Genomic DNA, 18,695 nt, shown 5'->3' with positions numbered 1-18,695 from the left:
ATTCAAGATGGTTTATTCATTTAAGGCCATAGCCCCATATGAACAGGGGCTAACAACAAAATTTTGTTTCGTATGTATCATTGTAACTGTTAACGCAAACACTGCAGCATATTCCATAACAAGCTCCAATAAAACTAGGATATAAGTGTCTTTCTTAATTGAAATGCTTTACAAAGAAAGCAAAACTAGTGTTTCCATCCACCGATGATATCAGTAAATATAGTCGAAATGTACACGGATATGCATAATATTTTTTTAGGAATGAGCTGGATTCGTAGGTCAGTAAGGACAGGACATTTCAAAACAAAATGAACTTCATCCTCTCTGGATTCCCTGCACAAAGGACACAGTAAGTCAGAATGGACAAGAAAAGAGAGAAACCCTGTGCTCCATGACTTTGCATGGACCTGAGAACACAGCAACAACAACAACAACAGCAACAACAAAAACAAAGTACCGTGGAAATCCTGACCAGGTAAGCACGTGCCCTGTGTTGCAGTGACCAGCGTTGATCCCAGTGCATTGTAGGCACTGGTCAGTGAGCCCTTCAGGACAGGGGTGGTGCAGACTCGACCAGCATGCATGTGTGTACACACACCCGCACCAACACGCACGCACTGGCACACACACACACACACACACATTGCCCATTGCTCCATTCTTCTCGTTCTGTCGGTATAAGGGAAGCAACTCGACAATATCTTCAGCACAAGGTGGTGGAGACTCGACCAGCACACACACACACACACACACACACACACACAAATTGCCGATCGCTCCATCCTTTTCAATTTGTTCCTATCTGTTGGTGTAAGGGAAGCAACTGCACAATATCTTGCGAAGACACCGTGAGGCCAAGAGTTCGGCAAACAGAGCGAAAATGAGTGAAAGAGAGAGATGGGGGGGGGGGGGGGGGGGGGGCACAGAGAGAGAGAGAGAGAGAGAGACTGACTGACAGAAAGACAAACAGACAGACAGAAATGGAGACGGATAGACAGACGGACAGACAGACGCAGAGACAGACAAAGACTGAAATAAAGATCATGCAAGAGAGACAGACAGAGAGAGGGAGATGGACACACACACACACACACACACACACACACACACAGAGCAACCGATCAAAGAGTGAGAGAAAATTAGATGTAACAAAGATAGTCCGACAGGCAGGCTGACATAAACTTCACTCTTTTATTAACTTCTTCTTTATTAGTTCCAATAATACATCATCAAAAGTATAGGATTTCTTCACGGTACATACAAAAACACGATACAATACATAGCAATGCATCATATATACATGTATATCATATATATAGAGAGAGAGAGAGAAGGAAAAAAAACAGAGAAAAGAATCATTACAACCAATGTAGCACGAAAGATTGTCAGAATCAGCCTCTCAACGAAAACATATAAGGACTGTCCAGATGTTGAAACAGACCTATGATCAGAAGGATAGGGCCAGCAACAATAGTTCTTTGCACCAAGCTTGTCCAGATGTTGAAACAGACCTATGATTAGAAGGATAGGGCCAGCAACAATAGTTCTTTGCACCAAGCTTGTCCAGATGTTGAAACAGACCTATGATTAGAAGGATAGGGCCAGCAACAACAGTTCTTTGCACCAAGCTTGTCCAGATCAATGATGAAACAAGACTTCACTGAGAACATTAATTTCACAAGTGCCACGTGTCTGCTAGCGTTCGTCAGTATTCAGCGAAGATTTCTCTGCCCAATATGAAATTTGGGCTGCTCTCCCGACAGGGTAAGGCGCATCAGTCGCCACCTCACTTTTTTTTCTTTTTTTTTCAGCACAGATTTCTTTCCGTTTCTTTTCTCAAACGGACACTGGCGATTTCTTTTTACGAAACAAACTGACCATAGTCTTCGCAAAACTGGATGTTATTTTCTGTGCATTTTTAGTAAAGACTGAGAACGCGGAGTATGATATTTTATTACTTTTATTCTTGTCACAACCGCCGATTTTACTGTGTGAAATATTCGGCCTGCTCTTCCCAGAGAGAATATGTTTTACTATCAACAGTCGATTTTCCTCTGCAGAATTTTGCTAGGAACAACCCTTTTGTTACCGTGGGCTCTTCAGTTTACGTGATCAAAAGTGCTGCCGTGTTGCATGCGTTGCCAGAACCTCAGTTGGTTTAACATCCCATCATCAAGTGAGACTGTATGCGAGTACAAACAAGGGGAAAGGAATAATACAAACAACATACATCTACACAGGAAACGCACAGCAGTGACAATGAGTGGCGAAGAATCGTCATCACTTGGAGTTATAGACAGACAGCGCCACACTGATCCACCCAACAGCACAGCTTCATTATCAACAAGGGAGGAAAGTAAGGTATATTGAGCTATACCGAGTAACCCCCCTTCTCAGTAGTGACGAAGAGCTTCATTTGGCATCGTCGGTCATGATTTCAAAGGGACAACGGTTCACTTTGTGTGTGTGTGTGTGTGTGTGTGTGTGTGTGTGTGTGTGTGTGTGTGTGTGTGTGTGTGTGTGTGTGTGTGTGTGTGTGTGTGTGTGTGTGTGTGTGTGTGTGTGTGTGTGTGTGTGTGTGTGTGTGTGTGTTTGTGCCTGCAAGCCTTGTCTGTGCTTTCTACCATTTATATTATTCATACATTTATCTCTGATTAAATGAAAAAGTTACAATTACAAAAAAAATCGTAAATGTTTGTCTGTTATGTACACATACATAACTCAATATACATGAACACAAAATCTGAACACATTTTCGTAACAAATGCAGAAAAATAACAACGATGGAAAAAGTGCTAAAGAAAAGAAACAGTTATCTGTAAAGTTTCCTGGTAATTTGACTGTCTGTGCAGTGGAAGAACTACACTTCTGAATATAAAGCAAGTCAGACACTCATTATTTCCAAACTATCAACTGAATAGTCGAAGTCAAATAGAGCAGGTAACTAGTATTTCAATATGTGAAGACCCTAACCACGTTTTTTTTTGATAGCCCCTTCAACTGTCTTTGGAATAGAGAGAAAATAGAAAGTAACCAAGCACATTAACCTATTTTTCATATTGTATCTTGGTTTTTATGTGCATAGTTTGTTTGAAAACAAATCTCACCTCATCATTTCAGAAAAAAAAAAAATTATCCATTTTCATTTCTGTTGAAACGGTATCAGATCAAAGACCGATAATTTTGTTGTGACGACTGATTCCAAAATCGTCTCCCTCTACAGCCGACTCAGACAGGCCAGCAAAAGCATCCCGATCAGCGACACACCCGCAAGGCTCGGGGCTCCTGTTCAAACAGACCAGACAAAATCTTCGTGTAGTTTATTGTGGTCGTGGGCGGATGTAACACAGCACTAACTTTAACTCCTCAATGATGAACTACTATGGGGTGAGGGAGATGGGGCGGGGGGAAGTGGAGGGGGCAGCGTGCGGCGGGACTCTGTGGTACAGTGTGTCAGCCTTGCACTGCACAGTCTGGGTGTTCAAACCTTCACGGTAACCATATCAAGCCTTCTTGCCCGTCTGAATGGGTTTGTTTTGCTGACGCCAGGCATTGTTTAGAATAGTATTCTACTCTCCTTCAGCCCTGATATGGCCTTAGTGGTCGGCTGGGCCATAAACAGCATGACTGGATTTGTTCTACCCTCCTCCACCCTTTTAGGATGCTCCACCACAACCCCCATCGGCTGATCCCCCCGGGGTGCCTGTAGATATATTAAAGTGAATGCAACAAGCTTCAATGCTGGTGTGTGAGGGAAATATTCAAGATGGAAGATTCACTTTCCTTTCACTCCTTTTGGCGGATGGAGAATTGCAAAAGCACACACACAAAAATTACAAAAAAAACAAAAACAAACAACTGATAGAGTCATGGACTGTGGTGACAACGCTTACGTAACGAGTACAACACAGAATTCTGCAATAGCATACACGCGTTCAAAGCTTATAGTTATATATATATAAAAAAAAAAATCAATAAAATTGCTTTGGAATTGTGCGAAGAAAATAACAAGTAGAACCATCGATATGCTCTTCGAAAGTAGAACTATGAAGCTGGGCTTATCGTTTTACTTTCAAACTTTATTTGCAGGATATTTACCAGTTCTGAATTTGAAAATGATGGCTCACGGTGAAAACTTTATTTGCAGGATATTTACCAGTTCTGAATCTGAAAATGATGGCTCACGGTGAAAACTTTATTTACAAGATATCTACCAGTCCTGAATGTGAAAAAGATGGCTCACGGTGAAAACTTTATTTGCAGGATATTTACCAGTTCTGAATCTGAAAATGATGGCTCACGGTGAAAACTTTATTTGCAGGATATTTACCAGTTCTGAATCTGAAAATGATGGCTCACGGTGAAAACTTTATTTGCAGGATATTTACCAGTTCTGAATCTGAAAAAGATGGCTCACGGTGGAAACTTTACTTTCAAGATGTTTACCAGTTCTGATTCTGAAAATGATGGCTCAGGGCGGAAACTTTATTTACAAGATATCTACCAGTCCTGAATGTGAAAAAGATGGCTCAGGGTGGAAACTTTATTTACAAGATATCTACCAGTTCTGAATGTGAATATGATGGCTCACGGTGAAAACTTTATTTGCAGGATATTTACCAGTTCTGAATCTGAAAAAGATGGCTCAGGGTGGAAACTTTATTTACAAGATATCTACCAGTCCTGAATGTGAAAAAGATGGTTCACTCAGGGGGTGGGGTCTCTGCTATATGTTAATACATACCTCCAGTCGGCTTTGGTGTTGTCGTCGGCTGGTTCTCTGGCTCGCTCTTGAAGTCGAAGGCATCTGCAGAAGACAAAATGGCAGTTGTAGCGGTCTTGGAACCACCGATCGGCATGCTATTCCAGAGTTACATTCGTTTCTTCCTTCGTTATTTATTCGTTCACTTTTCCGTTTGTTTGTTTGTTTCAGTTGGAAGGAATTACTGATGGTTTCCGCGTACGTCTCTCTCTCTCTCTCTCTCTCTCTCTCTCTCTCTCTCTCCCTCTCTCTCTCTCTCTCTCTCCCTCTCTCTCTCTCTCCCCCCCCTCTCTCTCTCTCTCTCTCTCTCTCACACACACACACATACACGCACATTCAAAATCGTATTTCATTATGGCACAGTGATTACAACAACAACAACCATTATCTGTAATTCTAACAATACGAAAATCCCCTACCCTACCAACACACTCACCCACATCCACTGAACAGACACATACGTGAGTGCGTGCTAGAGTGCGCGATTACAACAACAACACCCATTACCTGTAATTCTGACAATACTTAAATTCACTAACCCACCAACGCATTCACCCACATTATCTGAACAGATGTGCGTGCGTGTGTGCGTGCGTGGGTGCACGCGCTTACGTTCGTGGTGTGTTTGCATGCGTGTGCGTGCGTGTTCGTGCTGCGTGTGTAGGTGTATGTGTGTGCACGCGAACAGACACAGACTGACGGCGGGCCGGCCGGATGGACAAAGCACAGGGGACGGTACCTCGGCATCCCAGGTTCAGGAACGCTCTGTAGGCGGTCCTGACGCTGTTCCTCAAGCTGTCCGACATCGTGCAAGTCCTGGCGCGCCGCGCGCACTCCATCATCTGGATGGTAAGGCTGCAATGGTAAACACACGCAATTTTTTTTTTTTTTTTAAATACTGACTTCCTAAAAAAAAAATTAAAAAGTTAAGGGCCACATAGTTAAAACAGTTGCTCAATGACTTATAAACGAAACCTTTGGTTCTGAATTGTGAAAACGGAAGTGCATGTGCAAGAAAGCAGCTTTGGTTATGACTTGGTACTCCTTACACTGGCAGCATACAGCGTCGTATCGTATCCTGGAAATTCAGCATCATTTCAACATACCCACAAGAAGAAAATTACTGAAGATCCCAAGTAGTTCTTTTCTGCTTCCCCCCCCCCCCCTCCCTTTTTTTTTTTTTTTTTTTTCAAACTCTGTATATGATTTCATATTCCTCTTTCTTCTCCTCCTCCTCCTCCTCTGTCTCTACTTCTGTCCTCTGTCCTCGTCGCCTTAACAGTTGGTTGTCGTTGTTGTTGTTGTTTCCTTCTTCTTCTTCTCCTTCTTCTTTCTTCTTCTTCTTCCCCTCCTCCTTCTTCTCCTTTCTTCTTTCTCCTTTCTTCTTCTTTCTTCTCCTTTCTTCTCCTTTCTTCTCCTTTCTTCTTTCTCCTTTCTTCTTTCTCCTTTCTTCTCCTTTCTTCTCCTTTCTCCTTTCTTCTCCTTTCTTCTTTCTTCTTCTTTCTTCTCCTTTCTTCTTCTTCTTCTCCTCCTCCTTCTCTCTTCTTCTTTCTTCTCCTTTCTCCTTTCTTCTCCTTTCTTCTTTCTCCTTTCTTCTCCTTTCTTCTTTCTCCTTTCTTCTACTTTCTTCTTTCTTCTCCTTTCTCCTTTATTCTCCTTTCTCCTTTCTTCTTCTTTCTTCTCCTTTCTCCTTTCTTCTTTCTTCTTCTTTCTTCTCCTTTCTTCTCCTTTCTTCTGTCTTCTCCTTTCTTCTTTCTCCTTTCTTCTCCTTTCTCCTTTCTTCTTCTTCTTCTTCTCCTTTCTTCTTTCTCCTTTCTTCTCCTTTCTCCTTTCTTCTCCTTTCTTCTGTCTTCTCCTTTTTTCTCCTTTCTTCTTTCTTCTCCTTTCTCCTTCTTTCTTCTCCTTTCTCCTTTCTTTCTTCTCCTTTCTTCTTTCTTCTCCTTTCTTCTTCTTTCTTCTCCTTTCTCCTTTCTTTCTTCTCCTTTCTTCTTTCTTCTCCTTCTTCTTTCTTCTCCTTTCTTCTCCTCCTCCTCCTTCTCTCTTCTTCTTTCTTCTCCTTTCTCCTTTCTTCTTTCTCCTTTCTTCTCTTTCTTTTTTCTCCTTTCTTCTACTTTCTCCTCCTTTCTTCTCCTTTCTCCTGCTTTCTCCTTTCTTCTCATCCGTCTCTCTTCTCCTTTCTTCTTCTTCGTCTTTCTTCACCTTTATTCTCCTTCTCCTCCTTCTCCTCCCCATTCTCCCAGTCCATGTCATCGTCTGTCGCCCCCCTCCTCTTCCCTCTCTACGTCTTTGTCCACCCTCACCTCTTTATTATAGTTGATGTGGCACGGTGGCCAAGTGGTTATGCACCCGGCTAGGAGGTAAGGGTCCACTGGTTCGAGTCCTACGTATGGACCGTGATTTTACTTCTCCTCCCCCCCCCCCCGCCCCCCCACCTCCATCCACTAGATCTTCAGTTGTGGTTTTGATGTGCTAGTCATTCGGAGGCGATAAACCGAGGTTCAGTGTGCAGAATGCCCTTATTACAGCACGTAAAAGAACCCATGGCAACGAAAAGGATGTCCCTGGCAAAATCCTATGGGAAAAATCTGCCTTCTATCACCGTTGTTGTTTTTTCTCCCCTTTTCTGGAAAAAAAAAACGCTTCACATAATACATTCATATCTATGGCGTGTGAATCTTTTTTTTTCCCCCCAAATAATTGAAATGAGTGAGAGAGAGAGAGAGAGAGAGAGAGAGAGAGAGAGAGAGAGAGTGTGTGTGTGTGTGTGTGTGTGTGTGTGTGTGTGTGTGTGTGTGTGTGTGTTCACATGCATGAGCAAGAAGAGAGAGACAGAGAGAGAAAGACAGAGAGAAAGACAGAGACAGAGAGACAGAGACAGAGAGAGACAGAGAGAGAAAGGCAGACAGACAGACAGAGGGAGACAGAGAGAGAGAGAGAACTCAGAAAAAAAACAACCCCAAAAAACCGTTTTCATTCGATACAAGTGATAAAACTTCAGAAAGGAGAAAGAGAGAGAGAGGGTGGGGGGGGGGGGGGAGGGCGGCGAGGGGGAGGAGACAGACAGACAAACAAACAGACAAGGCAGACAGACAGACGGGCAGACACAGGTGAGGGGAGAGTGGGGTGGAGGGGGGGGGGGGGCGGGGGGGGGGGGACCGACTTACCGGCACCACGTCCCGCTGTTGATCATTTCCCAGCCATTTTTCGGGAGGTCGAGGGCGTATCCGCCGAGACAGTCGTTGAACTCGTCACAGCCCAGAATGGTCTGGTTCCGCATGGCTGGCAACGGGTTAGGGGGGATGGGTGGGTGGCGGGGGGCGGGGGGGGCGGCAAAGATTTATCAGTCAATCAGTCAGTCAATCACTCGACCAATCCAGCAGTCCATCATAAATTCATTCAAAGAGTTCATGGATACATCGACTGAGCCATCAACCAGTTACGGAGTCAATCAAGCAGCCAAAATTAAAACTACTCACATTAGTTGTCCAACCTTCCATCCATCTAGCCATCCATCCTTCTAGCCTTTTATCCACTCACCTCGCTCGCTATACACTTCCAACCATTCAACCAAGCAATCAAACTACCAACCAATCAGATTCACCTGCCTTTCTATCTCTCCCTCCCTCCCTCAATCGATCAACCAGCCATGGTCAATAAATCAATCGATCAATCAGCCATGGTCAATAAATCAATCGATCAATCAGCCATGGTCAATAAATCAATCGATCAATCATCCATGGTCAATAAATCAATCGATCAATCATCCATGGTCAATAAATCAATCGATCAATCAGCCATGGTCAATAAATCAATCGATCAATCAGCCAATTGATCGATCACAAGTGAACAATCGATCTCCTTGATTATTACCAGGAATCCTAATCAGGTATTCAGTCGGTCAGTCAACAAGCTGGTCCTCTCTGCTGCACCAGACGGAGATCGATTGTTCACTATCAATTGGCTGATCAACCAGCCGTCCGAACAATGAATGAAACATGATGAGATGAATGAATGAATGAATCTGTATTTGCTTTTTGTTTGTTTTTCACAACAGATTTCTCTGTGTGAAATTCGGGCTGCTCTCCCCAGGGAGACCACGTCACTACACTTCAGCGCCACCCATTTTTTGTTGTTTTTTTTTTTCCCTGCGTGCAGTTTGTTTTGTTTGTTTGTTTGGTTGGTTGTTTTTTTTGTTTGTTTGTTTGGTTTTGGTTGGTGGTTTTTTTTTTTGTTTTTTCCTATCGAAGAGGATTTTTCTACAGAATTTTGCCAGGAACAACCCTTTTGTTGCCGTGGGTTCTTTTACGTGCGCTAAGTGCATGCTGCACACGGGACCTCGGTTTATCGTCTCATCCGAATCACTAGCGTCCAGACCACCACTCAAGGTCTAGTGGAGGGAGAGAAGATATCGGCGGCTGAGCCGTGATTCGAACCTGCGCGCTCAGATTCTCTCGCTTCCTATACGGACGCGTTACCTCTAGGCCATCACTCCACTGAATGAATGAATGTGAGTGAGGGACGGAATAAAAAGAAGCAGTAAATGAAACATGATGTGATGAATGAATGAATGAGAGAGGGACGGACTGAAAAGAACGAAAACGGACCAATGCACGTTTATGAAGATGCTAGACCTGATGGGTCAGCCAAAGAAATTTACACTCCCACCCACACCCGCCCCTCTCCCTTCCCCCACACACCCCTTCCGCCGTCACGTACCAGAGCACAACCCCTCCGTCGTGCTGGACAGAGCAGCGAGACGAGGCATCCGCATACCGCCGGCAGGGGGCGTGGCAGGGCCCGTCAAGTTGCAGCTCTCTACGATTCCTCCGGCGCACGACTGGAAAGTGTGGGTAGCACTGCAGTCAGAACGGGGGAAAATGGCCTTACTTCGTATAATACTGATAATGATGATAGTATTTATATAGCGATGAATTTTGTGCAGACAAATCTAAGCGCTTTCACACCAGTCATTCACACGTATGCATAACTCTAAAACTGAAGAAAAAAAACAACTGAAGACAAGGAAGAGGCAGTGGAGTGAGGCTATCTTGGGAAGAGGTAGGTGTTTTAAGGCCAGACTTGAAAGAACTGAGTGCGGAAACTTGATGAAGTATAGCCTACTGCTGGTGTTTTTTTTTAAATGTGTGATCGGGGGTGGGGTGGGGGTGGGGATGGGGCTTTCTCTGGCTAGGGTTTGGGTTTCAGTTGAAGAGAGGGAGAGGGGGAAGGGGCTGGTGGGGGGGGGGGGGGTGGATTAGTGTTGGGGTTGGACTTAAGGTTGTAGTTGAGGTCAGGTTGGAGTTGGTGTTTGGGGTTAGAATTGGGGTTGCGGTTTTGGATGTGGATGTGGTTGTGGATGTGGTGGTGGTGGTCAGGGTTAGCGTTAGGGTTAGGTATATTATTAGGTTTAGGATGGAGTTAGGGTTGGGTTTGGGTTAGGGTTTGGGTTGGGGTTGAATTAGGATTCGTGTTGGGGTTCGAGTCGGGGCTGGAGCTGGGGTTGGGTGGGCTTAGGGATGGCGACACGGCAAGGATTGGGGTTAGGGTTAGGATGGAGTTCAGTTGGGGGGTTGGGGTTGAGGTAGAGGTTGAGGTTGGGTTGAAATCAAGGTTAGGGTTTAGCTTGAGGTTGAGGTTAGGTTGAAATCAGGGTTAGGGTTTAGCTTGAGGTTGAGGCTGGGTTGAAGTCAGGGTTAGGGTTTAGCTTGAGGTTGAGGTTGGGTTGAAATCAAGGTTAGAGTTTAGCTTGAGGTTGTGGTTGGGTTGAAATCAGGGTTAGGGTTTAGCTTGAGGTTGTGGTTGGGTTGAAATCAGGGTTAGGGTTTAGCTTGAGGTTGTGGTTGGGTTGAAATCAGGGTTAGGGTTTAGCTTGAGGTTGTGGTTGGGTTGAAATCAGGGTTAGGGTTTAGCTTGAGGTTGTGGTTGGGTTGAAATCAAGGTTAGGGTTTAGCTTGAGGTTGTGGTTGGGTTGAAATCAGGGTTAGGGTTTAGCCTGAGGTTGAGGTTATGTTGAAATCAGGGTTAGGGTTTAGCTTGAGGTTGAGGTTGGGTTGAAATCAAGGTTAAGGTTTAGCTTGAGGTTGAGGTTAGGTTGAAATCAGGGTTAGGGTTTAGCTTGAGGTTGAGGTTGGGTTGAAATCAGGGTTAGGGTTTAGCTTGAGGTTGAGGTTATGTTGAAATCAGGGTTAGGGTTTAGCTTGAGGTTGAGGTGGGGTTGAAATCAGAGTTAGGGTTTAGCTTGAGGTTGAGGCTGGGTTGAAATCACGGTTAGGGTTTAGCTTGAGGTTGAGGTGGGGTTGAAATCAGGGTTAGGGTTTAGCTTGAGGTTGAGGTTGGGTTAAGTCAGGGTTAGGGTTAAGCTTGAGGTTGCGGTTAGGGTTTTGTTGAAGTAAGGGTTAGGGCTGAGGTTGGGGTTGGGGTTGGAGTTGAGGTGGAATCAGGGTTGCGTTGTCCGGGTGTGGAGTTTGGTACGGTTTGGTTCTGCTCTGATTACCGGGTGTTCGGGGCGGAATCGGCATGGGAGGCGGTGGGGAACGTTCTGGGATAGGATAGGGGTCTGTTTTGCTTTGCTTTCCTGTGTGCCAACTGGCAGACAGTTGAGCTGCAAGGTCTTTGTTAAAGTGAAGTTGTGGCCCTTTGTCTGTCTTGCATATGGAGCAGGAGTTCCTGTCCTTGTTTTCCTTTTACTGGTGAAGCCTCGCTGATTGTCCAGTTGAAAAGATTTTAATACTTTTTTTTATTATTATTATTTGCTGCAGGCTGGAGGGGGCGGGAGGGGAGGGGTGAAGGGGGCGGGGGCATTTATGCTTTTCCTGCTGGAAAAAAAAAAGCTTAAGTGAAATTCGGGCTGCTCTCCCCCTGAGAGATCGTGTCGCCTAAGTGCAGGACTACACCCTTTTTTCTACCAGCAAATGTTTTTTTTTTTTTTTTTTTTTTTTTTTTTTTCTTTTTTTTACTATCAAAGCGGATTTGTCTAAAGATTTTTGCTAAAGACAACCCTCTTGTTGTCGTGGGTTCTTTTACGTGCGTCAAGCGTAGGGAGGGAGGGTATGGAAAATTTATTTTTGTAAAACTAAAAATGACATGACTGCTATTTGGGGAAAAGCTCAAGGCTCATGAGTGCTCCCCCCAACACACACACCAACTCACCCCACCCCCAGCAAACACACACACACACACCAACTCATCCCCACCCCCAGCACACACACACACACACCAACTCACCCCCACCCCCAGCACACACACACACACACGCACACACACACACACACACACACCAACTCACCCCCACCCCCAATACACACACACACACACACACACACCAACTCACCCCCACCCCCAATACACACACACACACACACACACACACACCAACTCACCCCCACCCCCAATACACACAGACACACACCAACTCACCCCCATACCCGCACCCACTCTCCTCCCCCACCTCCACCCCCCTTTTTCAAGGTGATGATGTTGTTGTTTTTTTATCTAAGTTTATGGTGCGTGAGGGGTGGGTTGGGGGGTGTGGGGGTGGAAAAGCTGTGTTCAATGACAGTTGTGCTGTACTGTGCTGTGCTGTGCTGTGTTGTACCGTTTTACTTGACCTTGTTCAAAATCTTCTCCTAGAAAACAATTATTTCCTGACAGGCCTGGTATGTAGCATGCTTTTGGCACGACACTGTAGTTTTCACACCGATACGAAATTATAACTATTTTTCCTCCCCACTAAAATATTTCAACGTGAAAATTCACCCCGACAGTGTTCTAATTCAGTAAAGCCAAAAACATGAGTGAACATTAAGACATGTTCGCAGTTCAAACAAACAAACAAACATACAAAATTCTCTGAACAGTATATGCTCGTCTTGAGAGGGAACTGAGCTGCTTTTTGAATAATCGCTATGACGATGACGTCCAAACACTATGTAGAATAGTGTCGGTTGCATTACGTCCAGAAGCTTGGTATATACTCAACACGCAGAAGTTCAGCCGTGGACGTAAGTGTCGGGCACGGAGATACAGGCAGGCCACTAAGACAGGACGACAATCGTGTCTGAGTAACTGTGAGGACTCTCTGCGCTGAGGAGGGGGGAGGGGGGGGACACAGTGGTTCATACAGGCCACACATCCAGAGCGGAAACTCACTTGCACATGCCATCAAAGTTCCATTGCTGGTTATTGGCGTAAGCGTTGAGGCAAGGCTCCAGGTCAGTGCAACTGTCCGTCACTGTAAAACACACACACACACACACACACACGCGCGCGCGCGCGCGCGCGCCAACACACACACACACACACACCAACACACACACACACGCCAACACACACACACACACACACACACACACACACACACGCCAACACACATTATACTAGCAAGACCCCCTGTTACCAACCCTCATCCTCCCCTCCCCTCCCCACCCCTCACAAACGTAACAGCATTTCAAAGTTACCATCACACACACACACACACACACACACACACACACACACACACACACACACACACACACACACACAAACACACACATGTATCCTGACCAAACCAGCCCTCGGATGAAGCTCATCGATCCTTCTTCAACAAGCAAACAGCCAGCTCCCTCCCCTCACTCACCTCCCTCCCCTCACTCACTGCCTCCCTCCCCTCCCTCACTGCCTCCCTCCCCTCCCTCCCTCGCCTCCCTCCCCTCACTCACCTCCCTCACTGCCTCCCCCCTCACCTCCCTCACTGCCTCCCTCCCCTCACTCAACTCCCTCCCCTCCCTCCCTCCCCCTCACTAAACTCTCCCCTCCCTCCATCCCCTCACTCACCTCCCTCACTCACCTCCCTCACTCACCTCCCTCTCCTCACTCATCTCCCTCCCTCACTGCCTCCCTCCCCTCCCTCACTTCCCTCCCCTCCCTCACTCACTCATCTCCCTCACTCACCTGCCTCCCCTCACTCATCTCCCTCACTGCCTCCCTCCCCTCACTCACTCATCTCACTCACTCAACCCCCTCACTCACTCCCCTCACTCACCTCCCTCCCTTCACTCACCTCCCTCCCTCCCCCTCACTAAACTCCCTCCCCTCCCTCACTGCCTCCCTCCCTCCCTCACTGCCTCCCTCCCCCTCACTAAACTCCCTCCCCTCACTCACTCCCGTCCCTCCCCTCACTCACCTCCCTTACTCACCTCCCTCACTGCCTCCCTCCCCTCACTCACCGACACGAGCCGTGCCACAGCCCATGGCCTCAGTCCTGAGGGCCAGGGCCGTCACCTGGGACTTGAACGCCGCCTTCATGCTCACGTTCAGCCCGGAGCACTTGTCCAGCTCGTGCAGGGCACACCCCATCACGTTCTGCACCGTCCTGCCCACACAGCAGCCACAGAAGCCCTGATCCAGTGCAGCCCTCGTGTTGAGCCCCAAAGTCCCAATTAGTGTACCGTCGTGTTAAAACCCACAGCCACAAAGCCCTGGTCAGTTAGTGACTGTCATGATAAAACCCACAGCCACAAAGCCCTGGTCAGTTAGTGACTGTCATGATAAAACACACAGCCACAAACCCTGGTCAGTGTAAAACCCACAGCCACAAAGCCCTGGTCAGTTAGTGCACTGTCATGATAAAACCCACAGCCACAAAGCCCTGGTCAGTTAGTGCACTGTCATGATAAAACACACAGCCACAAAGCCCTGGTCAGTTAGTGCACTGTCATGATAAAACCCACAGCCACAAAGCCCTGGTCAGTTAGTGCACTGTCATGATAAAACACACAGCTACAAAACCCTGGTCAGTTAGTGCACGAACGTATAAAACCCACAGCCACAAAGCTCTGGTCTGTTAGTGCACCATCATGTAAAACCCACAGCCACAAAGCTCTGGTCAGTGTACCGTCATGATAAAACCCACAGCCACAAAGCCCTGGTCATTCAGTGTACCGTCATGATAAAACCCACAGCTACAAAACCCTGGTCAGTTTGTGCACGAACGTGTAAAACCCACTTCCACAAAGCTCTGGTCTGTTAGTGCACCACCGCATAAAACCCACTTCCACAAAACCCTGGTCAGTTAGTGCACTGTCATGATAAAACACACAGCCACAAAACCCTGGTCAGTTAGTGCACTGTCATGATAAAACACACAGCCACAAAGCCCTGGTCAGTGCACCGTCATGATAAAACCCACAGCCACAAAGCCCTGGTCAGTTAATGTACCATAGTGCCCATACTCCCAGTCTGTGCAACACCACTGTGTGAAACCCACAGCTACAAAACCCTGGTCGGTTAGTGCACCATCGTGTAAAACCCAAAATCCCGTCCTGTGCACCAACGTGTAAAACCCAAAATCCCGTCCTGTGCACCAACGTGTAAAACACCCACCCGCAAAGCCCGCGTCACTTAGTGCACTGTCGTGTGAAGCCCACAGCTGAAGTTCCGGTTTATGAACCGTCGCGTAAAGCCCACAGCTGAAGCTCCGGTTTATGAACCGTCACGTAAAGCCCACAGCTGAAGCTCCGGTTTATGAACCGTCACGTAAAAGCCCACAGCTGAAGTTCCGGTTTATGAACCGTCACGTAAAGCCCACAGCTGAAGTTCCGGTTTATGAACCGTCACGTAAAGCCCACAGCTGAAGTTCCGGTTTATGAACCGTCGCGTAAAGCCCACAGCTGAAGCTCCGGTTTATGAACCGTCGTTTAAAGCCCACCCCCACCATCTCTCCCTCTCTCTCTCTCTCTGTCTCTCTCTCTCTCTGTCTTTCTGATGTACTCACTTGCAGACATGCGGCAAGAACAAGGTGTCAGGGCTTGGACCTAATTTCTGCGTGGCAACGCTGATGCAGGTGGTGAACGCGGTGCACGTGTAGATGGCGCTGATGCCGTCCTGAGCCATCGCTGTCACACACACACACACACACACACACACACACACACACACACACATACACACACACACACACACACACACACACACACACACACACACACACAATTTATTCACTTCTTCTTCTTCGTTCGTGGGCTGCAACTTCCACGTTCACTCGCATGTACACGAGTGGGCTTTTACGTGTATGACCGTTTTTACCCCGCCATGGAGGCAGCCATACTCCGATTTCGGGGGGTGGGGGTGGGGGGTGGGGGGGAGTGTATACTGGGTATGTTCTTGTTTCCATCACCCACCGAACGCTGACATGGATTACAGGATCTTTAACGTGCGTATTTGATCTTTTGCTTGCGTATACACACGAAGGGTGTTCAGGCACTGGCAGGTCTGCACATATGTTGACCTGGGAGATCGGAAAAATCTCCACTCTTTACGCACCAGGCGCCGTCACCAAGATTCAAACCCTGGACCCTCAGATTGAAAGTCCAACGCTTTAACCACCCGGCTATTGCGCCTGTCATTTATTCAGTTAAATGCACTTGTCGTATTTCTCAAACTTCCTCCGGTGGTTTTGTCGTTGTTGTTGTCTTCTCTTCCTGGTTTTTTCTTTCTTCCACTCAACCCTCCCCGTCTCCCACCGACCCTCTCCTCGTCTGATGATTAGCAGTAGTAGACAGACAAACCTGAAGAATGAACACACACACACACACACACACACACACACACACGCACAGGCACACACACACACACGACCAGACACACACACACATACACGCGCGCGCGCGCACACACACACAGACACACACACGCACACACACACACACACACACACACACACGAGCGCCCACACGCACACACGCGCACACACACACACGACCACACACACACACACGAGCGCACACACGCACAGGCACACACACACACACACACCCCACTTCAAACGAGTCAGCTCCCTTCTTCAAGCTGCCCCCACCTCAACCACAGTCTCCCTCCTCTCCCCCCACACCCCCACCCTTCCCCTCCCCCTCTTCCGGTCCCCGCGCACCCCCTTGTCACCTCCACCCCCACCCCCACCCCCACCACCTACCGGTGCAGGCCTGGTCGATGACTTCAGACACTTGGCTGGGACTGGGTTCTCCGGGCACAGAGGGAAGATCGGCGCAGTTGGCCTTGGCGTTCCCGGCACACTTGGTGAAGTTCCGGTACAGACTGTGGACACAGCAACGACACCCCTCAGCAAGCAAAAAAAAAAAAAAAAAAAAAAAAAAAAATATATATAAAATGAATAAATAAATAAATAATGCAGGAAACTCCTGGACTGCGCCAGCAAAACGGATACAGGAAAGTTTGGGTTACCCCCAACAAGACTGATACAGAAAAGTCTTGGACTGCCCCAGCAAAACGATTACAGGAACCATCAAAATTGATACAAAAAAGTCTTGGGTTACCCCAGCAAAACTGATACAGGAAAATCTTGGGTTGACTCATCTAAACTGATACAGAAAAGTCTTGGTTTCTCCCAGCAGAGTGGATACACGAAAGTCTTGGTTTGACTCATCAGAATTGATACAGAAAAACCTTGGGTTACCCCAGCAAAAGGGATAAGGAAAGTCTTTGGCTGACTCAAAATGCAGAAGAGTTTTGGGTTACCCTAGCAAAACTGATACAGGAAAATCTTGGTTTGACTCATCAAAACAGATACAGAAAAGTCTTGGTTTGTCCTAGCAAAAACTGATACAGGAAAGTCGTGGGTTGATTCATCAGAACTGAAAAGACAGGTCTTAGGTTACCCCAGCAAAATGGATACAGGAAAGTCTTGGTTTGCCCAGCAAAATGGATACAGGAAAGTTTTGGTTTGCCCAGCAAAATGGATACAGGAAAGTCTTGGGTTAGGTTACCCCAGCAAAATGGATACAGGAAAGTCTTGGTTTACCCCAGCAAAATGGATACAGGAAAGTCTTGGGTTACCCCAGCAAAATGGATACAGGAAAGTCTTGGGTTAGGTTACCCCAGCAAAATGGATACAGGAAAGTCTTGGGTTAGGTTACCCCAGCAAAATGGATACAGGAAAGTCTTGGTTTGCCCAGCAAAATGGATACAGGAAAGTCTTGGGTTAGGTTACCCCAGCAAAATGGATACAGGAAAGTCTTGGTTTGCCCAGCAAAATGGTTACATGAAAGTCTTGGGTTACCCCAGCAAAATGGATACAGGAAAGTCTTGGGTTACCCCAGCAAAATGGATACAGGAAAGTCTTGGGTTAGGTTACCCAAGCAAAATGGATACAGGAGAGTCTTGGGTTAGGTTACCCCAGCAAAATGGATACAGGAAAGTCTTGGTTTACCCCAGCAAAATGGATACAGGAAAGTCTTGGGTTAGGTTACCCCAGCAAAATGGATACAGGAAAGTCTTGGTTTGCCCAGCAAAATGGATACATGAAAGTCTTCAGTTACCCCAGCAAAATGGATACAGGAAAGTCTTGGGTTACCCCAGCAAAATGGATACAGGAAAGTCTTGGGTTACCCCAGCAAAATGGATACAGGAAAGTCTTGGGTTACCCCAGCAAAATGGATACAGGAAAGTCTTGGGTTACCCCAGCAAAACGATTACAAGAAAGTCTTGGGTGGAATCATCAGAACTGATACAGAAAAGCATTGGATTGGAACCCAGGACTTTTCTGTGTCAGTTTTGCCGATGAAGGTGGTGTGAAACCGCTGAAATATACAACTATGTTCAAACTTTTCACTGTGAGAAAAGGAAAGTTTCTTCTACCTAAATCCTGAATCCCACAAACATACACCAACAGACAGTGACATCGGCATCCCCTTTCATCATCAGTTTTACACTTGTGTTTGTCTGACGCGAAGAATCATTTAGCAGCATCTATTCTACACCTGTGTTCGTTTGACGTGACAAATTAGTAAGCAGCATCCATTGCCCACGTGTGTTCGTTCTAAGTGAAAAATCATCCGTTAGCAGCGTTGTCTGTTCTACACTTTTGTGTTCATTTGACATGAAACTGATCACGAAGCAGCAGTATGTGCTACACGTGTGTACGTTTGACGAAAAATTC

At 46.6% G+C, this 18,695-nt stretch overlaps 1 protein-coding gene across 2 annotated transcripts in view; it reads right to left on the bottom strand.

The window, feature by feature from the left end:
• Positions 1-1,177: 1,177 nt before the first annotated feature.
• LOC143286798 (uncharacterized) overlaps positions 1,178-18,695 on the bottom strand; it is a 37,989-nt gene continuing 20,471 nt past the window's right edge. Inside the window, exons 7-16 of one of the 2 annotated variants that reach the window (XR_013055856.1) lie at positions 16,713-16,834; positions 15,516-15,636; positions 13,969-14,114; positions 12,911-12,992; positions 9,479-9,618; positions 7,927-8,041; positions 5,502-5,617; positions 4,745-4,807; positions 1,582-3,285; positions 1,178-1,441 (exon numbers count right to left, since the gene is read on the bottom strand). Coding sequence is in view for 1 of the 2 variants with exons in the window: in XM_076594588.1 (XP_076450703.1) it covers positions 3,218-3,285; positions 4,745-4,807; positions 5,502-5,617; positions 7,927-8,041; positions 9,479-9,618; positions 12,911-12,992; positions 13,969-14,114; positions 15,516-15,636; positions 16,713-16,834 (973 nt within the window). In the remaining variant the exon portion in view is untranslated. Of the gene's footprint in view, positions 3,286-4,744; positions 4,808-5,501; positions 5,618-7,926; positions 8,042-9,478; positions 9,619-12,910; positions 12,993-13,968; positions 14,115-15,515; positions 15,637-16,712; positions 16,835-18,695 lie in introns of both variants that reach the window. The other variant, XM_076594588.1, reaches the window with a different exon arrangement.

Source organism: Babylonia areolata, chromosome 10, assembly GCF_041734735.1.
Source record: "Babylonia areolata isolate BAREFJ2019XMU chromosome 10, ASM4173473v1, whole genome shotgun sequence".
In the NCBI taxonomy this organism is placed as follows: Eukaryota; Metazoa; Mollusca; class Gastropoda; order Neogastropoda; family Buccinidae; genus Babylonia; species Babylonia areolata.
The sequence above is the reverse complement of the archived record's forward strand: the minus strand, read 5'-3'. Positions and strand labels throughout refer to the sequence as shown.